The 22270-nt window shown below is 44.9% G+C and overlaps 1 protein-coding gene across 1 annotated transcript; it reads left to right on the forward strand.

Annotated features, from left to right (window-relative positions):
- The first annotated feature begins 10001 nt into the window (after nucleotides 1–10001).
- On the forward strand, nucleotides 10002–15177 carry LOC132497211 (HLA class II histocompatibility antigen, DM beta chain). The gene is made up of 6 exons (XM_060110275.1): nucleotides 10002–10077; nucleotides 10922–11203; nucleotides 12461–12745; nucleotides 14170–14286; nucleotides 14633–14668; nucleotides 15031–15177. Exons 1-6 carry the CDS (start codon nucleotides 10023–10025, stop codon nucleotides 15045–15047), a joined length of 792 nt encoding a protein of 263 aa, XP_059966258.1. The 5' UTR covers nucleotides 10002–10022; the 3' UTR covers nucleotides 15048–15177.
- Nucleotides 15178–22270: the final 7093 nt, after the last annotated feature.

Genomic DNA, 22270 nt, shown 5'->3' on the forward strand with positions numbered 1-22270 from the left:
TATCCGTGTGGCTTCTTTTTTCACTCATGATGTTTATTTCTGGATATTTTAACTTGAGTACGTTGTCATGTCAAATTCAACAAGCCTTAACCTGACACGTCTGCCCTCGTTAGGGAGAGAAATGGGAAAACCCCTAATTCCTCAGCTGATTCCTGTTCCCTGGTCTCAGTACAGCATGATGGCTTTTACTCCTATCAGTTTGTGCAAAATATGTGAGCAATGAAGGCAGAGCCACTTTCTGATAATCTGCTCACAAAATGGTGGAGGAAGCTGCTTGCGGGTTTTTTTGGGTCTTTTTTGCAATTTACTGTTTGTGAAAATGTTTATGCCTAGTATAGGCTGCCTTGAGGAATATATAACTGCCTTCAACCTACATCATAGCTGAGAAAACAAGAGCTCATAATGGAAAAATAAGCCTTCAGATGCTATTCTAACTCAGTCATTCCCGTTTTGTGAAAACAGTAAAATCCAAAGTTCTTGAAATGAAGCGTGAACAGCCTGGAAGGGCCCAGAATTCATGTGTCCTTTCAGACGATCTGTTCGTTGGCCTGAGTGGACCATCCAAGGAGAATTGTGATGATGCTGTCTTGGGTGGATGGTGGGGGCAGGGGGCACATGTCTACTAGTGGTAATTTCCTTTGCATGTGCTTTGTTTCTTGCTTTTCTTGGTGTTTGGAGGAGGGGGTGGCATTAAGTTGAAGAGTGAAATTATTTTGGTATCGGTGCAAGAGTCTCTGTTCTTTGCATCATATCAGAATCTAATCTAAGGGAAAATATCCACTTCTTCCCAGGAATTGGCATCTCCTCTGAACCATCTCATTTCTAAGAGCAGCACATGTACTGGTTAAGAGTGCGGAGTCCAGGGCTTCCCTGGTGGCGCAGTGGTTGAGAATCTGCCTGCCAATGCAGGGGACACAGGTTCGATCCCTGGTCCGGGAAGATCCCACATGCCGCGGAGCAACTAAGCCCGTGTGCCACAATTACTGAGCCTGTGCTCTGGAGCCAGCGAGCCACAACTACTGAGCCCACATGACACAACTACTGAAGCCCACATGCCTAGAGCCCGTGCTCTGCAACAAGAGAAGCCACAACAATGAGAAGCCCACTCACCACAACGAAGACCCAATGCAGCCAAAAATAAATAAATAAAACAAATAAATTTATTAAAAAAAGAGTGCGGAGTCCAGAACCAAATTGCTGGGAATTCAATCGTGACTGTCAAATTTTAGCTGTGTGCCCTTGGGCAAGTTACTTAACCTTTCTGTGTCTTGGTACCATTTTCTGTAAAAGGATGATGATAACAATGGTGCCCACCTTAATAAGGTTGTTGTGAGGCTTAAATAAATTAACATCTTGTAGAATGCTTAGAACAGCGTTTGGCATGTAGAAAAGGTGCTCAGTAATTTAGCGAGGATTTTCACTGGGGAATTTAGCAGCATCATTAACTTTTTTTCTGGAAACTACTTTGAATCTACCTTCAAGTATTGTATGTTCTCCCTTTGAGATGTTTTTCTTTTCTTTTCACTTTACCATTCTACATCTGTCTCATTGCTTTCTAGTTCTTGCTGATTTCTCTCTCTCCATTTTCCAACTTATCCAGAAACTTCCTGCCAGTCAAGCCTTAAAACTGCTTTTATTTATTTATTGGTTGCCCTGCACAGCTTGTGGGATCTTATTTCCCCAATAAGGGATTAAACCCAGGCGTTCAGCAGTGAAAGCGCAGTGGTCCTAACCACTGGACCACCAGGGAAGTCTCAAAACTGCTTTTATTATGCTGTGTGACCTTAGACAAGTCACACACCCTCTCTGGGCCTCAAACTCCTCATCTGTAAAATGATGGGCTTAGGTTAGATGCTCTCTATCAAGCATTCTATAATACTGTCACTTATAATACTCAGGAAGCCTTCCAGATCCTCTCTCGTCTGGTGTCCCCCCTTTAATAAAAAAAAAAAAAAAATAGTGCCTCCTCTTCCATGAATCTGTTCCTAATACTCCAGCCCTGACTGACCTTGACTGAACTCGGAATTCCAAGACTTGGCACACTCAACCCAGACCTTGCTCTCAGTGCTATGCTGCCTTGGTTTATATGTTAGTTTTTTTTTTTCATACAACTACTTTGTAATATCAGTGATTCAGGGATCATAAACAGTTTACACTCCCACCAACAGAGCAAGGTCGTTTTCACTTTCCTTTATTGTCACTAACACTTGAAATTATTTGACTTTCAAATGTTGGCAATACAGTGGGTGTCAAGTGGTCTCACGTTGTTTTTTGCTTTAAAAAATTTTTTTAATTTTTAATTTAATTTAATTTTTTAAGCAGATATTCGTTTTAAATTATTTATTTATTTATTTATTTATTTATGGCTGTGTTGGGTCTTTGTTTCTGTGTGAGGGCTTTCTCCAGTTGCGGCAAGCAGGGGCCACTCTTCATCGCGGTGCGCGGGCCTCTCACTATCGTGGCCTCTCTTGTTGTGGAGCACAGGCTCCAGACACACAGGCTCAGTAATTGTGGCTCAGGGGCCCAGTTGCTCCATGGCATGTGGGATCTTCCCAGACTAGGGCTCGAACCTGTGTCTCCTGCATCGGCAGGCAGATTCTTAACCACTGTGCCACCAAGGAAGCCCCCAAATTTTTATTTTTTAACATCTTTATTGGAGTATAATTGCTTTACAATGGTGTGTTAGTTTCTGCTTTATAACAAATTGTATCAGCTATACATATACATATATCCCCATATCCCCTCCCTCTTGTGTCTCCCTCCCACCCTTCCTATCCCACCCCTCTAGGTGGTCACAAAGCACCGAGCTGATCTCCCTGTGCTATGCGGCTGCTTCCCACTAGCTATCTATTTTACATTTGGTAGTATATATAAGTCCATGCCACTCTCTCACTTCATCCCAGCTTACCCTTCCCCCTCCCCGTAGGGGCAGGACAGGAATAAAGATGCAGACGTTGAGAATGGACTTAACTTGCCTTTCTCTCCTTGCTAGTGAGGCTGGACATCGTCTTATAGGTTTATCTCTCTGTGAATTGCTGATTCATATCCTTTATCTATCTTAAATATGTCTTTTTCTTGTGAATGTATGGGAGTTTCTGAAATACTTTATATAGCAATCCTATGTCAGTATAAATACTGCAAGTGCCTTCTTCCACTTTGCTGCTCATCAGTTAAATTTGTATACGGTTCTTTCCCCAAATAGAATGATTTCATTTTGACAGTCAAAACCCATATGGTTTGTGTTTTCATAACCTTAAGAAATCCTTTCAAACCCCAAGGCAGTAACGTTACAATTTTTGCTGGAACATAAAGTGATAAGGGGAGTCTCCATTTTCTCAATGAGAATATTTTAAAATATTTTTGACCAAGTTCAAAATTTAAAGTTTTAGGAATGTCTAAATGTCTGCTAACTGCCTTTATTTAGTTACTAACTCACAAATTTAAAATCACATATTTTATAACATAATATTTTAATGTAGGCATATTGCTGTTTCCACTTTTCACATTTCATAAAACAATTTTTATTCTAATTCTTGTGTATTTATTTGTGATTATGCTAATGACTTCTAAATTCTTCGATTTATTTAAAAAACAAGCCCATTTATTTAAACTAAAAAACCCACCAAAACCAGTTTGTTCATTTCTCCTACCTGCCCACCCCTCCCTGGCAGTCTCTGGCAACCACGAAACTGTTCTGTTTTCTGTTTCTATAAGCTTGGTTGTTTTTTCGTTTGCGTTTGCTTGTTTGTTTATAAATTTATTTATTTATTTTTGGCTGCATTGGGTCTTCATTGCTGCACGCGGGCTTTTTCTAGTTGCGGCGAGCGGGGGCTACTCTTCGTTGAGGTGCGTGGGCTTCTCACTGCGGTGGCTTCTCTCTGTGGAGCACAGGCTCTAGGCGCGCAGGCTTCAGTAGCTGTGGCATACGGGCTTAGTAGTTGTGGCTTGCGGGCTCTAGAGCACAGGCTCAGTAGTTGTGGTGCACAGGCTTAGTTGCTCCGCGGCATGTGGGATCTTCCCGGACCAGGACTTAGACCAGTGTCCCCTGCGTTGGCAGGCGGATTCTTAACCACCGTGCCACCGGGGAAGTCCCCGTTTGTTTGTTTGTTTTAGATTCCACATATAAGAGAGATTATACAGTATTTTTCTTTCTCTGACTTATTTCACTTCCCATAATGCCCTCGAGGTCCATCCATGTTTTTGCAAATGGCAAGACTTCATTCCTTTTTATGGCTGAATAATATTCCATTGTATGTATACACCATGATTTCTTTTTTTTTTTTTTTTTTTTCACTACGCGGGCCTCTCACTGCTGTGGCCCCTCCCATTGTGGAGCACAGGCTCCGGACACGCAGGCTCAGTGGCCATGGCTCATGGGCCCAGCCGCTCCACAGCATGTGGGATCCTCCCGGGCCGGGGCATGAACCTGTGTCCCCTGCATCGGCAGGCGGACGCTCAACCACTGCGCCACCAGGGAAGCCCCACCACGATTTATTTATGCATTGATGGATAATTAGATTGTTTCCATATTTATAGAGATATTATTATACTATAGAAATATAGTAAATAATGCTTCAGTGAAAATGGGTGCATGTATTTTTTGAGTTAGTGTTTTTGCTTTCTTTGGGTAAATACCCAGAAGTGGAATTGCTAGATCACATAATAGTTCAATTTTTAATTTTTTGAGGAACCTCCGTACTGTTGGTGAATCCTTATGCAATGTTGGTAGGAATGTAAATTGGTGCAGCCACTGTGGAAAACAGTATGGAGGTTCTTCATGTATTTATTAATTGAAATCATTTTAGGATAATGTATCTTCTCCAAACGGCTTTGAGAGAGTGGCCATAACTTGGAAAGAAAAAAAACTTAAGGGCTTATATAGAAGGTAATTCTCTCTTTTCTGATGAATAATTTTAGGTAAAAAAGCTTTGCCTTATATCTGGCCATATATGATATTTCACTGTGCTTTCTTCTATTAGGGTTATTGTTCTCCTTTCACAGTTAGGTCTTTATTGATCTGGAGTTTTTCCATATGGTATGAGTATGTTTACAACTTTCTTTTTCTCCAAACACTAACTTGATTTTAATGCCATGTATCAAATATTTGATTTATTCCCAGGAATTTTATGCCAAATTCCCCCATATGCATGGATTTGTCTCTGGATTATTCAGTTCAGTTGGTTTGTCAGTTTCTGTGTCCACTTAATCACATTTAAATTATTAGGGTTTTTTTGTGTTTTAATATTTGGTAGGGCTAGTTTCCATTTCTTTGCCACTCACCTCCCAGAAAACCACATTTTGCTCTTCTTTATCAAAATTGTCTAAGATTCTTATGGACTTTATTATCATGTACATTATAGAATCAGCTTGTCAAGTTCTCCCCAAATTCTGCTATGATTTTGGTTAGAGCTATGGGGGGAAAGTGACTTCTTCATTATGTTAGGATGCCTAATCCATGAATATGGTATGTCTCTTCACTTCTTAAGGTCTTCATTTATGTACTTTAATATAAAGCTTTCCTTTTTTTCCTAGAAAGTTTTTATACTTTTGTATGTTAATTTCTAAATATATTTGGTTTAAAATTCCTATTATAAATGGCTGACAATTTTCAATTAGTTTCTAACTGATTATTAAGATATTATTATACTATAGAATTTAGAATCAAGTCATGGTGCTATTACTTGTTACCTGGGTAAAGCTGGGCAGTCACTAACCTCCCTCTGCCTCCATTTTCTCATAGTTAAAATGGGGAGGTAATAACATGATTCAAGAGTTGTGGTGGCAAATCAGGTAAAATATCTGCTAGTAGTTCAAGTAATCTGGCTGCAGGATAGAAGGAGGTTGAACTAGTTACAGCAACTGTAGCTCAAAGGTCAAGGTCTAGAGCAGTGAATCCTAACAGAGAAGAAGGAGAGTGAGGAGAGGAGAGGTGGGAGGTGGGTGGGGGTGAAGTTGGACAGACTGGGAAGTCATGTAATCCTGATAGGGTGCAGAAGTGTGTAGTTTTGAAAAGACATTGAAGGAAGTCACAAATGTGGTCTCATGCTCTTGGTTTTCAATTACAAGTGATGGACAAGTTGAACAATTTTTGAGTTTATAAAATGGAGGCTTGAGTTAAAACCATCTGTCCAGGACTTCCCTCGTGGTGCAGTGGTTAAGAATCCACCTGCCAATGCAGGGGTCACGGGTTTGAGCCCTGGTCCGGGAAGATCCCACATGCCTTGGAGCAACTAAGCCTGTGCGCCACAGCTTCTGAGCCTGCGATCTAGAGCCCATGAGCCACAACTACTAAGCTCGCATGCTGCAACTACTGAAGCCTGCGTGCCTAGAGCCCGTGCTCCACAAAAAGGAGAAGCCACTGCAATGAGAAGCTCGCGCACCGCAACAAAGAGCAGCCCCCACTGGTCGCAACTAGAGAAAGCCCATGCGCAGCAACGAAGACCCAACGCAGCCAAAAATAAATAAAATAAAATAAATAAATTTATATATATATAAAAAACCACACTATCCGTCCAGAAGAGGAACCTGTGAACATACAGGGAGGGATGTTAGGAAGGACCTAGAAGAGATTTTTTATTATGGCCATACTCTCGAAAAAGCATAAGACCACATTCCTGACTTCTTTCAAGGTGCCAATGATGTCATTTTAGTTCATTTTTGTTTTTGTCAGTCCAGGTAGCTGGTAGACCCCCAACAGCACCTTATAACATTGCCCAACTCATGTGGTTATATGCCAGGACCGGGATGCCAACTGCCTTCCTCCTCTCCAACACGGATCCAGCCCACTTCCAGTCCCCCTCAATGGAGAGGACTTCCTGTCCACCAAACACACACAATGTCTTCTCTTTTCTCTTTTAAGTCCACTGGCCTGATTGCTTATTTGCATTAACATAAACTCTTCTCTTTCTAGATGTTTCTTCTCACTCCCCAACTGAGCTGTAAGTGAATGACATGGGAACGGAGCCCACATCTCTTAGCTCTTGGGAGTCCCTGTAATGCTTTGCAGGTAAACACCATGGTCAGTCCACTTCTGGCCTATGGTGGCCAGCTTAGCAGAAGAGGCAACAGGCAAGGAGGGGACTCACTCTTTGGGCCCTTGTGTAGTGGCAGTAAAAGAGGGACAGCATATGGGAAGCTGCCTGGGGTTCCCCAACTTCAGTCCTGGGTGTTACATAAATAGTTATCCAATCACCAACAATGCACAGGACAGTTGAAACATTCTTTGGGGTTGACTAGAAGTGGGGGACAGAGCTATGTCTGTAACAACAACAACAACAACAAAAGTAGGGTTAGGAGGAAGAGGGGAAGGAAGAAACCACTTCGCTGAGCACAGGTCTCTGGGTTTTCCTGTCCAGTTTGATTCTAAAAATCACCCTCAGACTTCTCATTAGTAGAGAAGTGAAATTGTCTACATTTCCTGCTGCTGCCTTATGGAAGGTTTCACATCTCCTTTGGCTGCCCGAGCAGAGAGCCAGACATGAGAGGGAGCTTGCTGAGCCTCAGGGAGCTGGCGGAGGGCCACACAGGCCCTCTTGTGTGGAAAGCATTCCTGTGCCAGGCGGGCTTTGGGGACCTTGAAAAGGATCCCAAGACCTGGTTCCTGAGGTTAGGTTCACTGCCTACCTGGAGGGAGGAGGAGAGACGTAAGGGGGGAGTGAGCGTGTGTGAAGGAGAATTCACAGTTTTGAGACTGTCAAAAGAAAAAGTGGAAGAGACACGGGTTCTAAGAGCAGGAGGAACTCTGAGCATCAGAAAGATAAGACTCAGAAGGATTGGGGTGGCTTTTCCCTTTTTCCTTTTCTCAGTGGAGGCCTCCATGAGTTACCTTTACTTGGGTCATCTCAGTCCCAGGATGTAGTGAGTGTGTGGGCACACTCAAGTGTGTGTGTGTGTGTGTACCTCGAGACCTGGGGTGTGAATCTTTGGATCTGTTTTCCAAACTGTAAAATGAGGACCATTAACAGGTCTTTTTTTTTTTTTTTTTTTTTTTTTTTGCAGCATGCGGGCCTCTCACTGCTGTGGCCTCTCCCGCCACGGAGCACAGGCTCCAGACGCGCAGGCTCAGCGGCCATGGCTCACGGGCTCAGCCGCTCCCCGGCATGTGGGATCTTCCCTCACCGGGGCACGAACCCGTGTCCCCTGCATCGGCAGGCAGACTCTCAACCACTGAGCCACCAGGGAAGCCCAACAGGTCTTTTAAGATTAAATGAGATAGCATGTAAAGGATTGACTTAGCATAGTATCTGTCACAAAGTAGCTTAACAAATTTTGGACTCCCCCTCCTCCATTTTCTGCCCATTCAACACCCTTAATGGTTCATTAGAGACGTTCAAGTGTAGCAGTATAACCCAGGTGGGGCTGAGTGTATGTGTGTGTGTGGGAACGTGGGCAGAGCTTCAGTGAAGCTCAACTAGTTATACAAAACAACTCTTTTGTTCTTGATATTCATGTATGTTTTCATCTTGGGGGTAAGCTTCCCCCCCTTCCTTTTTTCTTCATAAATATCAGATTCTCTGGGGGTCAGGGACTTGGAAGGAGGACAGGTAAATGTGGTGTCAAGGGCTTCCCTCCTAATCCTCTTTTATTTAGCTCACTATCAAGTCAAATTCAAGAGCTTTCAGAAAGCAAGGTGAAACTTGCTTGGACTTCCCTGGTGGTGTGGCAATTAAGACTCCACGCCCCCAGTGCAGGGGGCCCGGGTTCGATCCCTGGTCAGGGAAATAGATCCTGCATGCCACAACTAAAAAGATCCCGCATGTGGCAACGAAGATCCCATGTGCCGCAACTAAGACCTGGTGCACCTAAAAAAAAAAATAAATATTTTTAAAAAAGAAAGCAAGGTGAGGAGAGGCAGCCATGAAGCCTAGTGGGGAGCACAGAGAAACCAATTTAGGGTTTTACATTTGTAATGGAAAAATCTATCAATCGTATAGTTCACAATGAGAATGAATTGCTATTTAAAATTTGTCTTTTCCTGGGGAAGAAAAGTAGGGATGTTTTATCTCACTTTTCTAGTGGCTTCATAATGTGGGGACCTGCCCCAGGACAGATGGGACCTGTGGGGGAAACACATAGGGAGTTTTGAGTTTGGGGGACACCAGTGAGCTTTGGGCATTGGCCCATCACCAGCTAATTATCAAGGGGGTTAAGTGGTATTGCCCTGCGGTCTGCTCTGAGATGGTTCAGGGGGTAGGGGGTTCGGGTTTCTGGCTTAGGAAAGCAGAAAGGAGAAAATGAAGCTCATCTGGCTAGGACAGATGAAGCAATGGAAGCCCAGGGAGGGATTTTTCAGGGCTGTGGCCCTGATCTCTTAGGAGCTGCTTCTCTTCTGCAGTCTTGCTTTGAGGCCAGCTAACTGCACTCTCCCTACATCTCCTTCCTTAGCAGCCCTGCCTCTACCACTGCCCCAGAAGGGCCCCTTGTCTGCCTGTTTCCTGGGTGACAGGACAGACCAAGGAATATGTAATCAAGGGATGAATTCCCAAGTAACTTCCCTTAAAGGAGCAAGAGAGGTTACCTAGTCCCCAGTCTTTGAGGAGGACCTTGAGCGGAAACAGTTAAACCAGTGGGCAGTCTAGGCTGCATACATCTTGGGAATATTGGGTTTATTCTCTCCACTGAGCTAGGGAAATCCACCTACAGACTGTTCCTTAGGAGAGGTAAGAGACCAGTTGTTAAAAGCCCAGGGCAGGATGAGATTTACCTAGTAACTGATGATGCTGGGCTGAGGCGCTCAGCGATTTGTCTCTACACTTGTCCCCGCCTACTTAGCCAATCTGACAGTTCTCAGTTTGGGACACTGAGTTAGATGACCAGGTAAGGAACAGGTATAGTATCTAGGGGCTTGGTAGCTCCAAATCGCTCATTTAGAGAGCATCGAGGGGCCCCGGCAATACCATATTCCCACTCAGTGTTTGGAGATCATCTACCCAGGCTGGGACTTCTCGGGCAGGCAAGGACCCAGGGCCCCTGGAAGAGCTGGTCCAGGGAACGGGATTCTCCGTGTCTCCCCCGAGGAGAACATGACTGCCCTCCTGCCGCTGCTGCTGGGCCTCAGCCTGGGCTGCACCGGAGCAGGTAAGGACCCTCCCTTCCTCTGCTCCCTTTGGGTAGGGTGTTCAGTGTGTTATTGGATTCGGATACCCCAAACTATTCTGTCTCCCTATTACATACTCCCATAGCACTTTGTGCTGTACTTTTGTAGCAATTTTTTAAATTTATTTTTTTTATTGAAGTTTAGTTGATTTACAATGTTGTGTTAATTTCTGCTGTACAGCAAAGGGACTCAGTTATACACATGTATACGTTCTTTTTTAATATTCTTTTCCATTATGGTTTATCCCAGGCTATTGACTATAGTTCCCTGTGCTACACAGTAGGACCTTGTTGTTTTTCTGTGTAGCAATTTTAACGTTATTAAGCTGTATAATTATTCGTGTAATAGACATTTCCTGTTGGAAAGTAGGCAAAGACGATATCTGCCCAGTTGAATGCTGCATCCCCAGCTCCTAGCACGGTGCCAAGCACACAGCGAGTGCTTCAGAAATACATGTGGCACGAATATTTAATAATGTGTCCAGCACAGAACAAGGCTGACTCTTTCTTTTGACCCCTTTTCTCACTCGATCGCTGGCCTTACTGAAGGTCTTATTCTGGGTAAGTTGTTGTGTTTAAACATGCAAATAATTTTGGGCTACTTGTGTCCCCATGCTTAGTCTCACATAAAGAGAAAATGGGATCTAGAAACTTCTCTGCTAGGACCATCTATGCCCTTAATCGGGACTCTCAGAGACTCTGGTCCATGAGCTTGGTCAGCAGATGTTGCCTCAGTCGGGAAACCTGTGCCCCACTCACCAGGTGTAACTGAGGCTTGGGCTCCTGCAGAGGACTCTGACCTATCCCCCTTCTCTGGCTCCTGCAGGAGGCTTTGTGGCCCACGTGGAAAGCACCTGTCTGCTGGATGACGATGGGACTCCAAAAGAGTTCACATATTGTATCTCCTTCAACAAGGATTTACTGACCTGCTGGGATCCCCTGCAGGCCAGTATGGTCCCTTGTGAATTTGGGGTACTGAACGGCTTGGCCAAATATCTCTCAGATTACCTCAACCATAAGGAAAGCCTGATCCAACGCTTATCCAACGGGCTGCAGGACTGTGCCACACACACCCAGCCCTTCTGGAGATCTCTGACCCACAGGACACGTAAGGAGAGAAGGGAGCAGAGGGAAGGTTAGGAAGCACAGTTAGGAGAGGGGAGGCCAAGAAGGGTCCCTCACCTGCAAGGGGTTTGAGCTGTGGGCAGGAAAGAAGCAGAAAATCGGAGGACCTGGGATGTAAAAAGAGGGAGGGTTGACCCTTACAAGGACACAAGGTGGTTGACAGGGGTAGGGCAGGAATGAAAAAGGGGAGGTGATGTTTGAGCCAGTGAGGAGTTATCGTGGGGAGAGTCAGCTAGTTTTCCTTCAACTTAGGGCATCTCAGGAGGCAGATCCAAGTTCAACCAGTGGTTGAACTGTCAGCATAACCAGAATGGCTCTTCCCAAAATGCTCATGCCACTGTAGCCCAGGTTCTGGTGTCCCAGGTCTGAGACAGGCCCAGGCATGGGAATATTTGGAAAACCTCCCAGGGGATTCTGATGAAAACTCTCTCACCCTTAATCAGTTGCATTGAGAATGACTTGACATTTTTAAAAGAAAACTTGAAGTTCTCTATCGTACAGAGTATTGTGTCTTAAGATGTGATTTCTCAGAATTGCCTGGGGAAGGTGCTTGTTAAAAACACAAGCCCTTGAGAACCGCTACAGATCTGTTGGATGAAAATATCCAGGGATGCAGGCTCTGGAATCTGCATTTTAACACAATATCTTGGATTTTTATTGAAGATTTTGTTTGAAAAACACCCAAGCAAGCGGAAGGGTCACCTAGAAGAATAAACTATTAAAAGATGGCAACATGAATGATCTCATGAATTAGGATCCCCTCGTCCAAATTTAGGAGAGCTAGTCCTGAGTTAGTCTTGTTTCCTTAAACTATTCAAGGAAAAGAAAAAGGCTTTCTTTATCAAGTCAATTTGTTCAATGAGATTTGAGGACAAGGGTGTTTTCCTACTTTTGCAAACCCCCCACTATAACTCTGGATGACAATTCACTTATGCACTTGAAATGAATACAATAACTTCTGAAACAGCCTGTAGTTCAGCCCTGGCTTCTACTTATTGTGAACAAATATAATTTTGGAGGAAAAAGAAAGGAAGGAGCAGTGATGAAATGGGAGACAAGAAAGAGTGAAGCAGGAGTACATTCTAACTCCTCATTTTCAAAGGGATGCATGTGGGAATGAGGTGGGGGTCGGGAAGGTCGGTGGGCAAAATCCAGGAAGAATTCAAGTAGGAAAGAAACCAGGTTGGAGGAAAAGCCAGAATGTTGCCCTCCTTCGTGACTCTTTTTTCCTCCTCTGCAGGACCGCCATCTGTGCAAGTAGCTAAAACCACTCCTTTTAACACAAGGGAGACTGTGATGCTGGCCTGCTACGTGTGGGGCTTCTATCCAGCTGATGTGACCATCACGTGGAGGAAGAACGGGCAGCCGGTCCTCCCTCACAGCAGCGCCTATAAAATCGCCCAGCCCAACGGAGACTGGACATACCAGACCGTCTCCCATTTGGCCACAACCCCCTCTTTTGGGGACACCTACACCTGTGTGGTAGAGCACAGTGGCGCTCTTGAACCCATCCTTCAGGACTGGAGTAAGTGTGGGGCAAGTGGGAGGAATTAGCGTTAAAGCAAAGAGCTATTGTCATTCCCTGGCGGTCCAGTTAGGACTCCACGCTTCCCCTGCGGGGGACACGGGTTCCATCCCTTGTCGGGAAACTGAGACCCTACATGCTGTGCAGCGTGGCCAAAAAAAAAAAAAAAAAAGCAAAGAGCTACTTCAAGTGGGTGGTTGTAAAAAGAACACCAATATTTTGGCAGAGGGAATGGGATGTAGAGAGGTCCTCCACGGTACAGGAGAGAGAGGGAGATGCTGAGAAAGAGTGAGTCTGGAGAAACTTACGGAGGGTTCACGACCAGAGATGGGGCCAGGGGATACAGACACGGAAAGAGTTAGTTATTGTTGGACTTCCCCAGCGGTCCAGTGGTTAAGACTCCGAGCTTCCAGTGCAGGAGTCACGGGGTTCAATTCCTGGTCGGGGAAGATCCTGCATGCATAACAAGAGTTCCTGTTGCTGTTGCTATGGTGCTGTGGTTGGTGTTATGTGCTTCTCTGAGGGTGGGAGAGGAGCCTGACTGTCCTGAAAAGAGGATGTCGATTTGGTAACCATATTTTCAGAAGCCAAAATGGTGATGCAATATTCTAGCATTCTCAGATTTCCGCTATTCTGTTGTCAGGTCAGGAATGGGAGTTGGAGAAATAAAGAAGGTCACGGAAGAAAGGGGACTCTCTCGGTCTGGGGGCCGTACTGAATTGGGGCTGCTCTATCAGGGAGGAAGAAGCCAGGGCTGGCAGACACTTTGGTGTACGTGCTTGGAGGCTACTGCATAAAGCCAGTCACCATTGTTTGAACCCCAGGATTGGAAGTAGTTAAAGGAAAGGAATCCGGGTTGGGGACAGGATTCAGACTAGGGCCAGCTCCAGGAAGTGAGAGCTGTGGAGGGGGGTGGAGACAGGTTCTGGAAGGACTCAAATCTGGAAGTGGGCAGGTAGGAGACACATAAGTACTTGGATAACTCATGAAATGAAACCTTGGAAAGTTAGGAAAGGCGGAAAGACAATTTCATAGGAAAATGCTCAGATAGAATGGTCAAGGGAGCAAGTATTGTCACCACAGGCAAATGGAGAGAGGGATGGGGAACGCTGTATTCCTCAGTGAGGGTGCTGTTGGGGTGAAGGAAGAATACAGGATGCCTTGAGAGGCCCCACCATCTTAGAGAGGACCTGGAAGCGGGGGTACTAACTCAGGGAGAGTGGCTCCCCAGGGAACCACAGGAGTAGAGACCCACAGGATGGGGGTTTTGAGGAAAGGCCACTTCCTTGGGCCTGGATTGGTGTGAGCTAGACCCTTGGGGTCTGGATAAAGCACCTTTGAACCTGAGGTGGAGGTCGCAGTAAATGAAATTGCTCTGGGAATGAGCAAGAGAAATCGGTTCTAGTAAGTTTCTATTTCCGCAGCTCCTGGGCTATCGCCAGTGCAGACAGTAAAGGTTTCCGCGTGTGCTGTGACTCTGGGCCTGGGCCTCATCATCTTCTCTCTTGGTTTGCTCAGCTGGCGGAGAGCTGCCCCCTCTTGTGAGTGACCCTCCTGAACTCTCAATCCCAACCTCTGCTCACTTTAAAAAATTTAAAAAATTTTTTTAATTTGGCTTTGTTGGGTCTTAGTTCCAGCATGGGAGATCTTTAGTTGAGTCATGCGGACTCTTAGTTGCAGCATGCAGTCTCTAGTTCCCTGGCCAGGAATCGAACCTGGGCCCCCTGCATTGGGAGCACAGAGTCTTAACCACTGGACCACCAGTGAAGTCCCTCTGTTCACTTTCTGTTTGTGACTGGTTCTTGCATGGCTACCCCATTGGCTGTGAATAATACGAGAGACTTTTATCCACTAACTGTCCTCCACTCAAATATTTTCTTCTCCTAGGCTACGTTTTCCTCCCAGGGTCCAATTATCCAGAAGGTAACGTGTCTGTTGGTCTGTCTGCTTGCTGGTCCTTTGGAGGGGGTGAAAGTTAGAGGGAGTCACCGTTGGGTTCAGCTAATGGTGCTGATATTTGGAGAGGGGTTGAGCTTCCACAGGCTCGGGCTGACAATGTGATTGGAGCTGCCGTTGCTGGGATCAGGAACAGAAGGGAGGAGCACCTACCCCCTTCTCTTCTACCCAACGGAGTGTCTGAAGGTGGCTCCTTAGTGTTTGGTGATCTAGAATTTTCCATATCACTGTATTAAAAGCTCTGGCATGGCTGGTTATAGGGACAAACGATGGTTATAGGGGTCAAGTTGGTTTGGAGCTTTATTATCTTGTTTTCATTTCTTCTGCAGATCAGCACATTTCCTAGAGGCAGAATCCTACAACTTCCTCTCCACGTGAGGAGATTCAAACTCTTTTTTTTTTTTCCCCATGGTATGCGGGCCTCTCACTGTTGTGGCCTCTCCCGTTGTGGAGCACAGGCTCCGGACTCGCAGGCCAGCGGCCATGGCTCACGGGCCTAGCTGCTCCGCGGCATGTGGGATCTTCCTGGACTGGGGCACAAACCCGTGTCCCCTGCATCGGCAGGCGGGTTCTCAACCGCTGCGCCACCAGGGAAGCCCCGAGATTCAAACTCTTAAGGATGCTGCTGTGCTCCTCCAACCCCTCCAAGCTTCCACATTTTCTTGGATCCTGTGGTTTCTCTATTTGATTCTTTGAATTTCCCAGTCCCTGCTATGTAAAGCTTACAACTTGGGGAACTCATTCCTGGGAATATTCTGTAACCAAGCTGTGGTCCATAGGTAGAGCCCAAGGCTACGTATCTGGGGTGAATATAATCTGGGGAGGAAGGTCAAAGGCCCTCTTGGGGGCCCCCTGTGCCACAGAGGCATGAGTCGCTGGTGATCGTCTCTGAGGAATAAACTCTGGTGGAAATACAGCTTTTTCCATGCTTTTTCTTGAGGCCCTGAGGAGGGACTGTAGGCAGTTAGGGGCTGGGCTTGATTCCCTCTCCTACTGCAGTCGAGGAGTCAGTGTTTCCTCCCATTTTCCCATCTAGACATGTCAGAACTGGGGACAGTTTCCTGATGGATAATTCATAAGAAGGTAATAAACTGTGGTGGAATGGAGTCACAGAGTCAGGAATAGGAGGGGGTTAACAGTTTTCTGACCTCATAAGGGATCTTAATGAAGATTAAATGAGTTCATACTTGTAAATGGCTGAGAACATTACCTGGCACACAGCCAGCCCACACTCGTGACATATCAGTCACAACTTTCTGGGCCAGGCGCTCTGCTAGGTGCTTTACATGCATTGTTTCATCTGATCCTCATCACAACTCTGACACAGACCCTCAGATAGTCAGTATTCAAGGGGCAGAGCTCAATTTCTGATCTGAGTTCTGGGCAGTTATTTCTTCCATAACCTATGTGGGAAAGGGACGGTAACTCGAGTGCTTATCACGACCTAGGCACTGGGCTAAGTGCTTTATGTTATATCTCATTCATTCTCCACAATCACCCGGTAAGGAAGAATGGTCTCCCTCTGAGTCACAGATGAACGTGAGGTTCAGAGAGGTTAAATAACTTGTCCAAGGTTGAACAGCAAATTCTCTATAGGATGTCTGTCTACCTGAGTTGGAAGTAACTAGGCTGCTGTATTCTGAGGACCCTCATGCTGTCGAGCACACCACTCTTCAGAGCCCCCTTTACATTCCCTTCCACCCCAAACCCAAGGGGGGATCCACCCTTGGGGGCTGGATTTCACACAGCGGAAGAGAGGTGCTCTTCGTTCCCAGTGAAGGGCGACACCTGCTGGACACAGGTGGCATTGTCTTTGGAATGAGAGTTAGATACTAGACTAGGCAACCGAAAGGAACCAGAAATGAAGGTAAGTACTGGAGGAGTTTAGCCTAACAGAGAATTGTGGAGGGAGAACAAGGGGTTAGGGATGCATGTGTGTGGGTGTCTATGTAAGAACACATAAGAGTAGAATCTGATGAGCTGGGGGAAGGGGTCAGAAGACAGACGGTGTGTGGAATCTTCCTGCATTGTTGTCTCCATGGTTGTTTGTGTGGGTGGGTGGGAGGGTGGTCATGGGGACTGGGACCCTTCCTCCTTGCACAGTTTCTGTGCTGATGGAGGCCTGGAGAAGTGTGGGGATAACACTGTTCATACAGACTTGATATCCAAGCTGGTGCTCAGGTATAAAAAAAGAACAAAATAATGCCATTTGCAGCAACATGGATGGACCTAGAGATGATCATACTAAGTGAAGGAAGTCAGGAAGAGGAAGACAAATACCATATGATATAGCTTATATATGGAATCTAAAATATGACACAGGGACTTCCCTGGTGGTGCAGTGGTTAAGAATCCGCCTGCCAATGCAGGGGACACGGGTTCGAGCCCTGGTCCGGGAAGATCCCACATGCCGCGGAGCAACTAAGCCCGTGCACCACAACTACTGAGCCTGTGCTCTAGAGCCCGCGTCCTGCAACTACTGAAGCCCGTGCGCCTAGAGCCCGTGCTCCGCAACAAGAGAAGCCACAGCAATGAGAAGCCCACACACCACAAAGAGTAGCCCCTGCTCGCCGCAACTAGAGAAAGCCTGCTCACAGCAACGAAAACCCAATGCAGCCAAAAATAATAAATAAAATTATTAAAAATAAAATAAAATAAAATATGACACAAATGAACTTATCTATGAAACAGAACCAGACCCATGGACACAGAGAACAGATTTGTGGTTGCCAAGGGGGAGGGATGGACTGGGTGTTTCGGATTAGCAGATGCAAGCTATTATATATAGAATGGATAAACAATAAGGTCCTACTGTAGAGCACAGGGAACTATATTCAGTATCCTGTGATAAACCATAACGGAAAATAATAAGAAAAACAATGTGTATATATTTGTATGACTGAATCACTTTGCTGTACAGCAGAAATTTATACAACATTGTAAATCAACTATACTTCAATTAAAAAAAAAACAAAGTGGGTGCTCAGGGTTTGTCCAATCAGTGAATTGATTTCCACTATGTCCATAGTTTCCCCAGATGGATCCTTGTGATCAGGGCATCTCTTCTGGAAGGAGTTTCATGAAGAAGTCAATGGTAGGGGAAAATGCTCATGAGTTCAAAATAGCTATTCTCTGAGCTGGGCCATATAATGTAGGAAGCAGTGGAGTGCCGTGCACTGTGATCCTTGTATATAAGCTCAGAAACTAATCTCTACAAATTTTATCAGTTTTATGTTTCATTGAAAAAAAGTTTTTATATAACATTTAATTAGTTAGCTTGTATATCATGTAAATAATCTTTCACCTCTACCCCACTACCTGCTTTCTTTAAGAACTTGCTGTTTGAAGTCTTGCCATATTGTTTCATTTTCATTTTTCCATTCGCTGTTCTTGTTTTTGTTTGTTTGACAAAGCTAATTCCTTCTGATATTCTAGTCTAGTCTGGGTGGGGCTTTGGGTCTTGTCTATGCCTGGCCATTTGTGAAGGAGACGCTGTACATCCCAAGGGTCTGGGTATGGTCTCAGCAGTGAAAATCAGAGTAGCAGGACCCCAGGGGAAGGAGGGAGAGAGTCAGTTAATTAGAGAGCTTCCAGTCCCTCTCTGGAGACCCCGTGCAAACTTTTCTCTGCCCTAATCGTGTAGGTGTTTGGTTTATAGGGAAAGCTTTCCCCTTCCAGATGGGGAGTAGGAAAAAAGTGCCACATAGATCTCCTGGGATCCAAGAAGCCAGATTACAGGAGGGAGAAAAGGGAGGATGTGTGTGTTACACAGGCAAGTGAGTGGTGCCTGGAAGGAAGGCAGAAGAGGGATAACCATGTGCCACCTCCTGACTGTTTGAGGAGAATAAAATGTTACCCATAGCAAAGTGCCAAAAAGGTGTGTGTGTGTGTGTGTGTGTGTGTGTGTGTGTGTGTGTGACAGGGATAGAGAGAGAGAGAGAGAGAGAGAGAGTTGGGCTTCTGTGTTATATCTAATCAAAGTGGCACAACGATTGGTTCTCTCCCTTCAATGTCTTGTTTTAAAAACTGAACATGAAGCTGGAATTGACTTAATATGTAATCTAGGCCAACTCTCCACCCATAAAGTACACATGTTTGTGACCATGAGGGCAGGCACTTCAACCCTTGGGGCAGATACCAATACTTTAGCCAAATGTGTTGACCCCAAGTTTGAGGTTCTTCGTTGGACCATTGAAGACGATGGTAATAAAACCAAATGCACCCCACCAGAAACTAACACGACATTGTAAATCAAGTATACGCCAATAAAAATTTAAAATAAAATAAAATATAAAGAAAAAAAAGGAACGCCAAGGATTTCCAGCAACCATTGGAAACTAGGAGAGAGGCATGAAGCAGATTCTCTTTTAGAGGCTCCAGAAGGAACCAATCCTCTCAACACCTTGATTTCAGACTTCTGGCTTCCTTAACTGTGAGACAATAAATTTCTGTTGTTTTATTTTATTTTTAATTTTTGGCCATGCCACACAGCATACGGCATCTTAGTTTCCCAATCAGGGATGGAACCTGTGCCCCTTGCAGTGGAAGCAAGGAGTCCTAACCACTGGACCGCCAGGGAATTCCCTCTGTTGTTTAAGGAAAAAAAAAAAAAAAAACCCAAGCATACCAAATGCATCCCGGGAGGGTGTCTCCTTGGTGTTTTCCTGAGGGAACGCGTGTTCCTGTGTTCCAGGTTCTTTGCTTCCTTACTCAGCACACATTCATGTGAAAGGAACAGACAGGGATTGGTATTTAACCTCACTGTTTATTTAGGGAAATTATTTGTAGATCATCTTCTCAAGTAATTCTGTTTCCAAAGTAAAACCGGGTGAATCAGATGACAGATGAGGGTGGAGTCAAACCATACCCCCGCCTTTGTCGTGGATGGAGTGCCTGCCATTCCCAAGAGTCCTCAAACTACCCTGGAGCAGGGCCTGGGGTATCCTCCTTGGTGCTTCCTGCCACCCCTTGGCCAAACCAGTCCGCAGGGGCTGCAGAGAGTGGAAAGGCCCCAAATTCAAAGAGGCTGCTCCCAGACAGGGGCTCACTGGCTCTTCCAACACCTCCTCTCTTTTCCATCGCATATGGGGCTTCCACGAGCCCCCTGGTCAGACTGGACCAGGGCAGGGAATGAAGAAATAAGTGACTTTCATTGTATCAAGGCCTCAATGGAAAACGAATGGCACTTACACCAGGATAGTTCAAGGAGACTCTATTTACAAGAAAGTGGGTGGAGTACAGTACAGTGACCTGGAGCTAGCAGCAGCTGAGCTGTCACTACCCCCCGGGATGGGAGGGGTTATCAGAACCCAGAGCAGGGCAAATTCTGTAGAGTCCCCGCCTTGCCAGCAGCAATGACCTACCCTTCAGTCCAAGGGACACAGCCAGCCTAAGCTGACCTTGCAGGGAGGAGGCCAAGGGAATAAAAACCCTGACCTCACTCTCCTCTTCCCTCTGCTCTCTGGGCAAGGCTAAAAGCAAGAGGAATCCAGGGAGCAGGGAGCCTGTGATGCCATATAGGTTAGCGCCCCGGGGCAGTGGAGAAGTGCAGAGTGGGACTGAAAGGCAGAGGGAGGACAGTCAGCACATTTACAATATGAAGGAAAGAAGCCAAGGTTCGGGGGTGGGGTGGGGGGGGGAGAAAGATGCAAAACTTGGGCTTTTGTTGGCCTTGGACAAGACCTCAGTTGCAAGAGAAGACCAAGTTTGTACTTTCCTGCTGGGAGACCTGGGAGAACACTCTCCCTCTCCACCCCTCCCTGCCCGAAGTTTCTGTAACTCTTTCTGAATCTTTCTTTTTTTCCCCCTACATAGTTTACAGTAAGTTTATAGAGTTCTCAAAATGAAAGTAGAATTTTGATTGAGGTTATACTGAATATATAGAGCAATGTGGAGATAATTGGTTTCTTTTTACGATCAAGTCATCCCATGCAAAAACAGAGGGTATGTCCTTATTTATTCAAATGACTTATTTGCTCTTCATTATGTTCCCATTCCCACCACACCGTGCAGCTTGCAGGATCTTAGTTCCCTGACCAGGGATTGAACCTGGGCCATGGCAGTGAAAGCCTGGATTCCTAACCATTAGGCCACCAGGGAACTTATTATGCTTTTTAAAATTCACTTTTTCACAGTGATCTGGGTATGATCGGTTAACTCTTGGACGTTTTAGAGCTTTTGTTGCAATTGTGATTGGCATCTTATTGTAATTTTATTTTCAATTCAGTTATTTCTGGTACAGAGAAATGTAACCAACTTTTTAAAAGTGTGGTAAAAAACATTTAACATAAAATTGACCATTTTAACCATTTTTAAGTATACATTTCAGTGTTAAGCATGTTCACTTGTTGCATATTTGTTCAGCAAATCGCTAAAATTTCTTCATCTTGCAAAACTGAAACTTTGTACATATTAAACAATTCCCCATGTCCCTCTCTCCCCAGCCCCTGGTAACCACTGTGCTTCTTTATGTTTTACTGAATTTGACTGCTTTAGATACTTCATATAAGTATAATCATACAGTATTTGTGTTTTCGTGACTGGCTTATTTCACTTAGCATAAAGTTCTTAAAGTTCATCCATGTTGTCACATGATAGGATTTCCTTCCTTTTTGAAAGCTGAATAATTTCCCATTGTATGTGTATACAACATACTGTTTATCCATTCATCCACTGATGGACATTTGTGTTGCTTCCACCTCTTGACTATTGTATATAGTGCTGCTATGAACATGGGTGTGCAAATATCTGTTCAAGTCCCTGCTTTTTTTTTTTTTAATTGTAGCCATCCTAATAGTGATATTTCATTGTGGTTTTGATTTGCACTTCTCTGATGAGTAGTGAGGTTGAACATCTTTTTGCAGCCTTGTGGGCCATTTGTATTTCATCTTTAGAGACGTGTCTATTCAAGTCCTTTGCCCATTTTTCAATTGTTTTTTGTGTGGTTTTATTTGTTGTTGTTGAGCTATAGTAATTTTAAAAATAGATTCTGGATATTGCTGAGGCCATGAATGGGGCTGAGCTCCATGAGTCTCGGCCTGGCCCTAATGTGGCTCTGGCTGCTCAGCTGAGCTCCTTTTATTTTCTGATACCTGGACATCCCTGCCCTGTTTGGCCCCACAGCTCCCAGCTAGTCAGTTTCTGTTCCTTGGTGGGATCTCTGACTGTTTGAATAAACCAGACACCCCACATGTGTCACGTAAGTTAAAAAAAAAGAAAGATTCTGGATATTAACCCCTTATCAGATACATGATTTGTAAATATTACTTTAAAAATATATCAATTCAAATTTTGTTAATTTTATTTTAAAAAAAAATTTTTGGCCACGCCACGTGACATGTGGGATCCTAGTTCCCCAACCTGGGATTGAACCTGCATCCCCTGCATTTGAAGCATGGAGTCTTAACCACTGGACCACCAGGGAAGTCCCTGCCTATATTACTTTCAACCTACCTGTATTGTTATACTGGCATACATCAGAGATATTGTGTGTTCGGTTCTAGACCACTGCAATAAAATGAGTCCATAATTTTTTGGTTCCCAGTGCATGTAAATTTATATTTATACAGT

This window comes from Mesoplodon densirostris, chromosome 10 (assembly GCF_025265405.1).
Source record: "Mesoplodon densirostris isolate mMesDen1 chromosome 10, mMesDen1 primary haplotype, whole genome shotgun sequence".
NCBI classification, from domain to species: domain Eukaryota; kingdom Metazoa; phylum Chordata; class Mammalia; order Artiodactyla; family Ziphiidae; genus Mesoplodon; species Mesoplodon densirostris.

What these genes read in the sequence shown, in the direction of transcription:
- LOC132497211 (XM_060110275.1), top strand. Translation starts at nt 10,023, where the DNA reads ATGACTGCCCTCCTGCCGCTGCTGCTGGGCCTCAGCCTGGGCTGCACC. An exon ending in ATCTCTGACCCACAGGACAC is followed by an intron (nt 11,204 to 12,460) that starts GTAAGGAGAGAA and finishes CCTCCTCTGCAG; the next exon opens with GACCGCCATCTGTGCAAGTA. An exon ending in ACCCATCCTTCAGGACTGGA is followed by an intron (nt 12,746 to 14,169) that starts GTAAGTGTGGGG and finishes CTATTTCCGCAG; the next exon opens with CTCCTGGGCTATCGCCAGTG.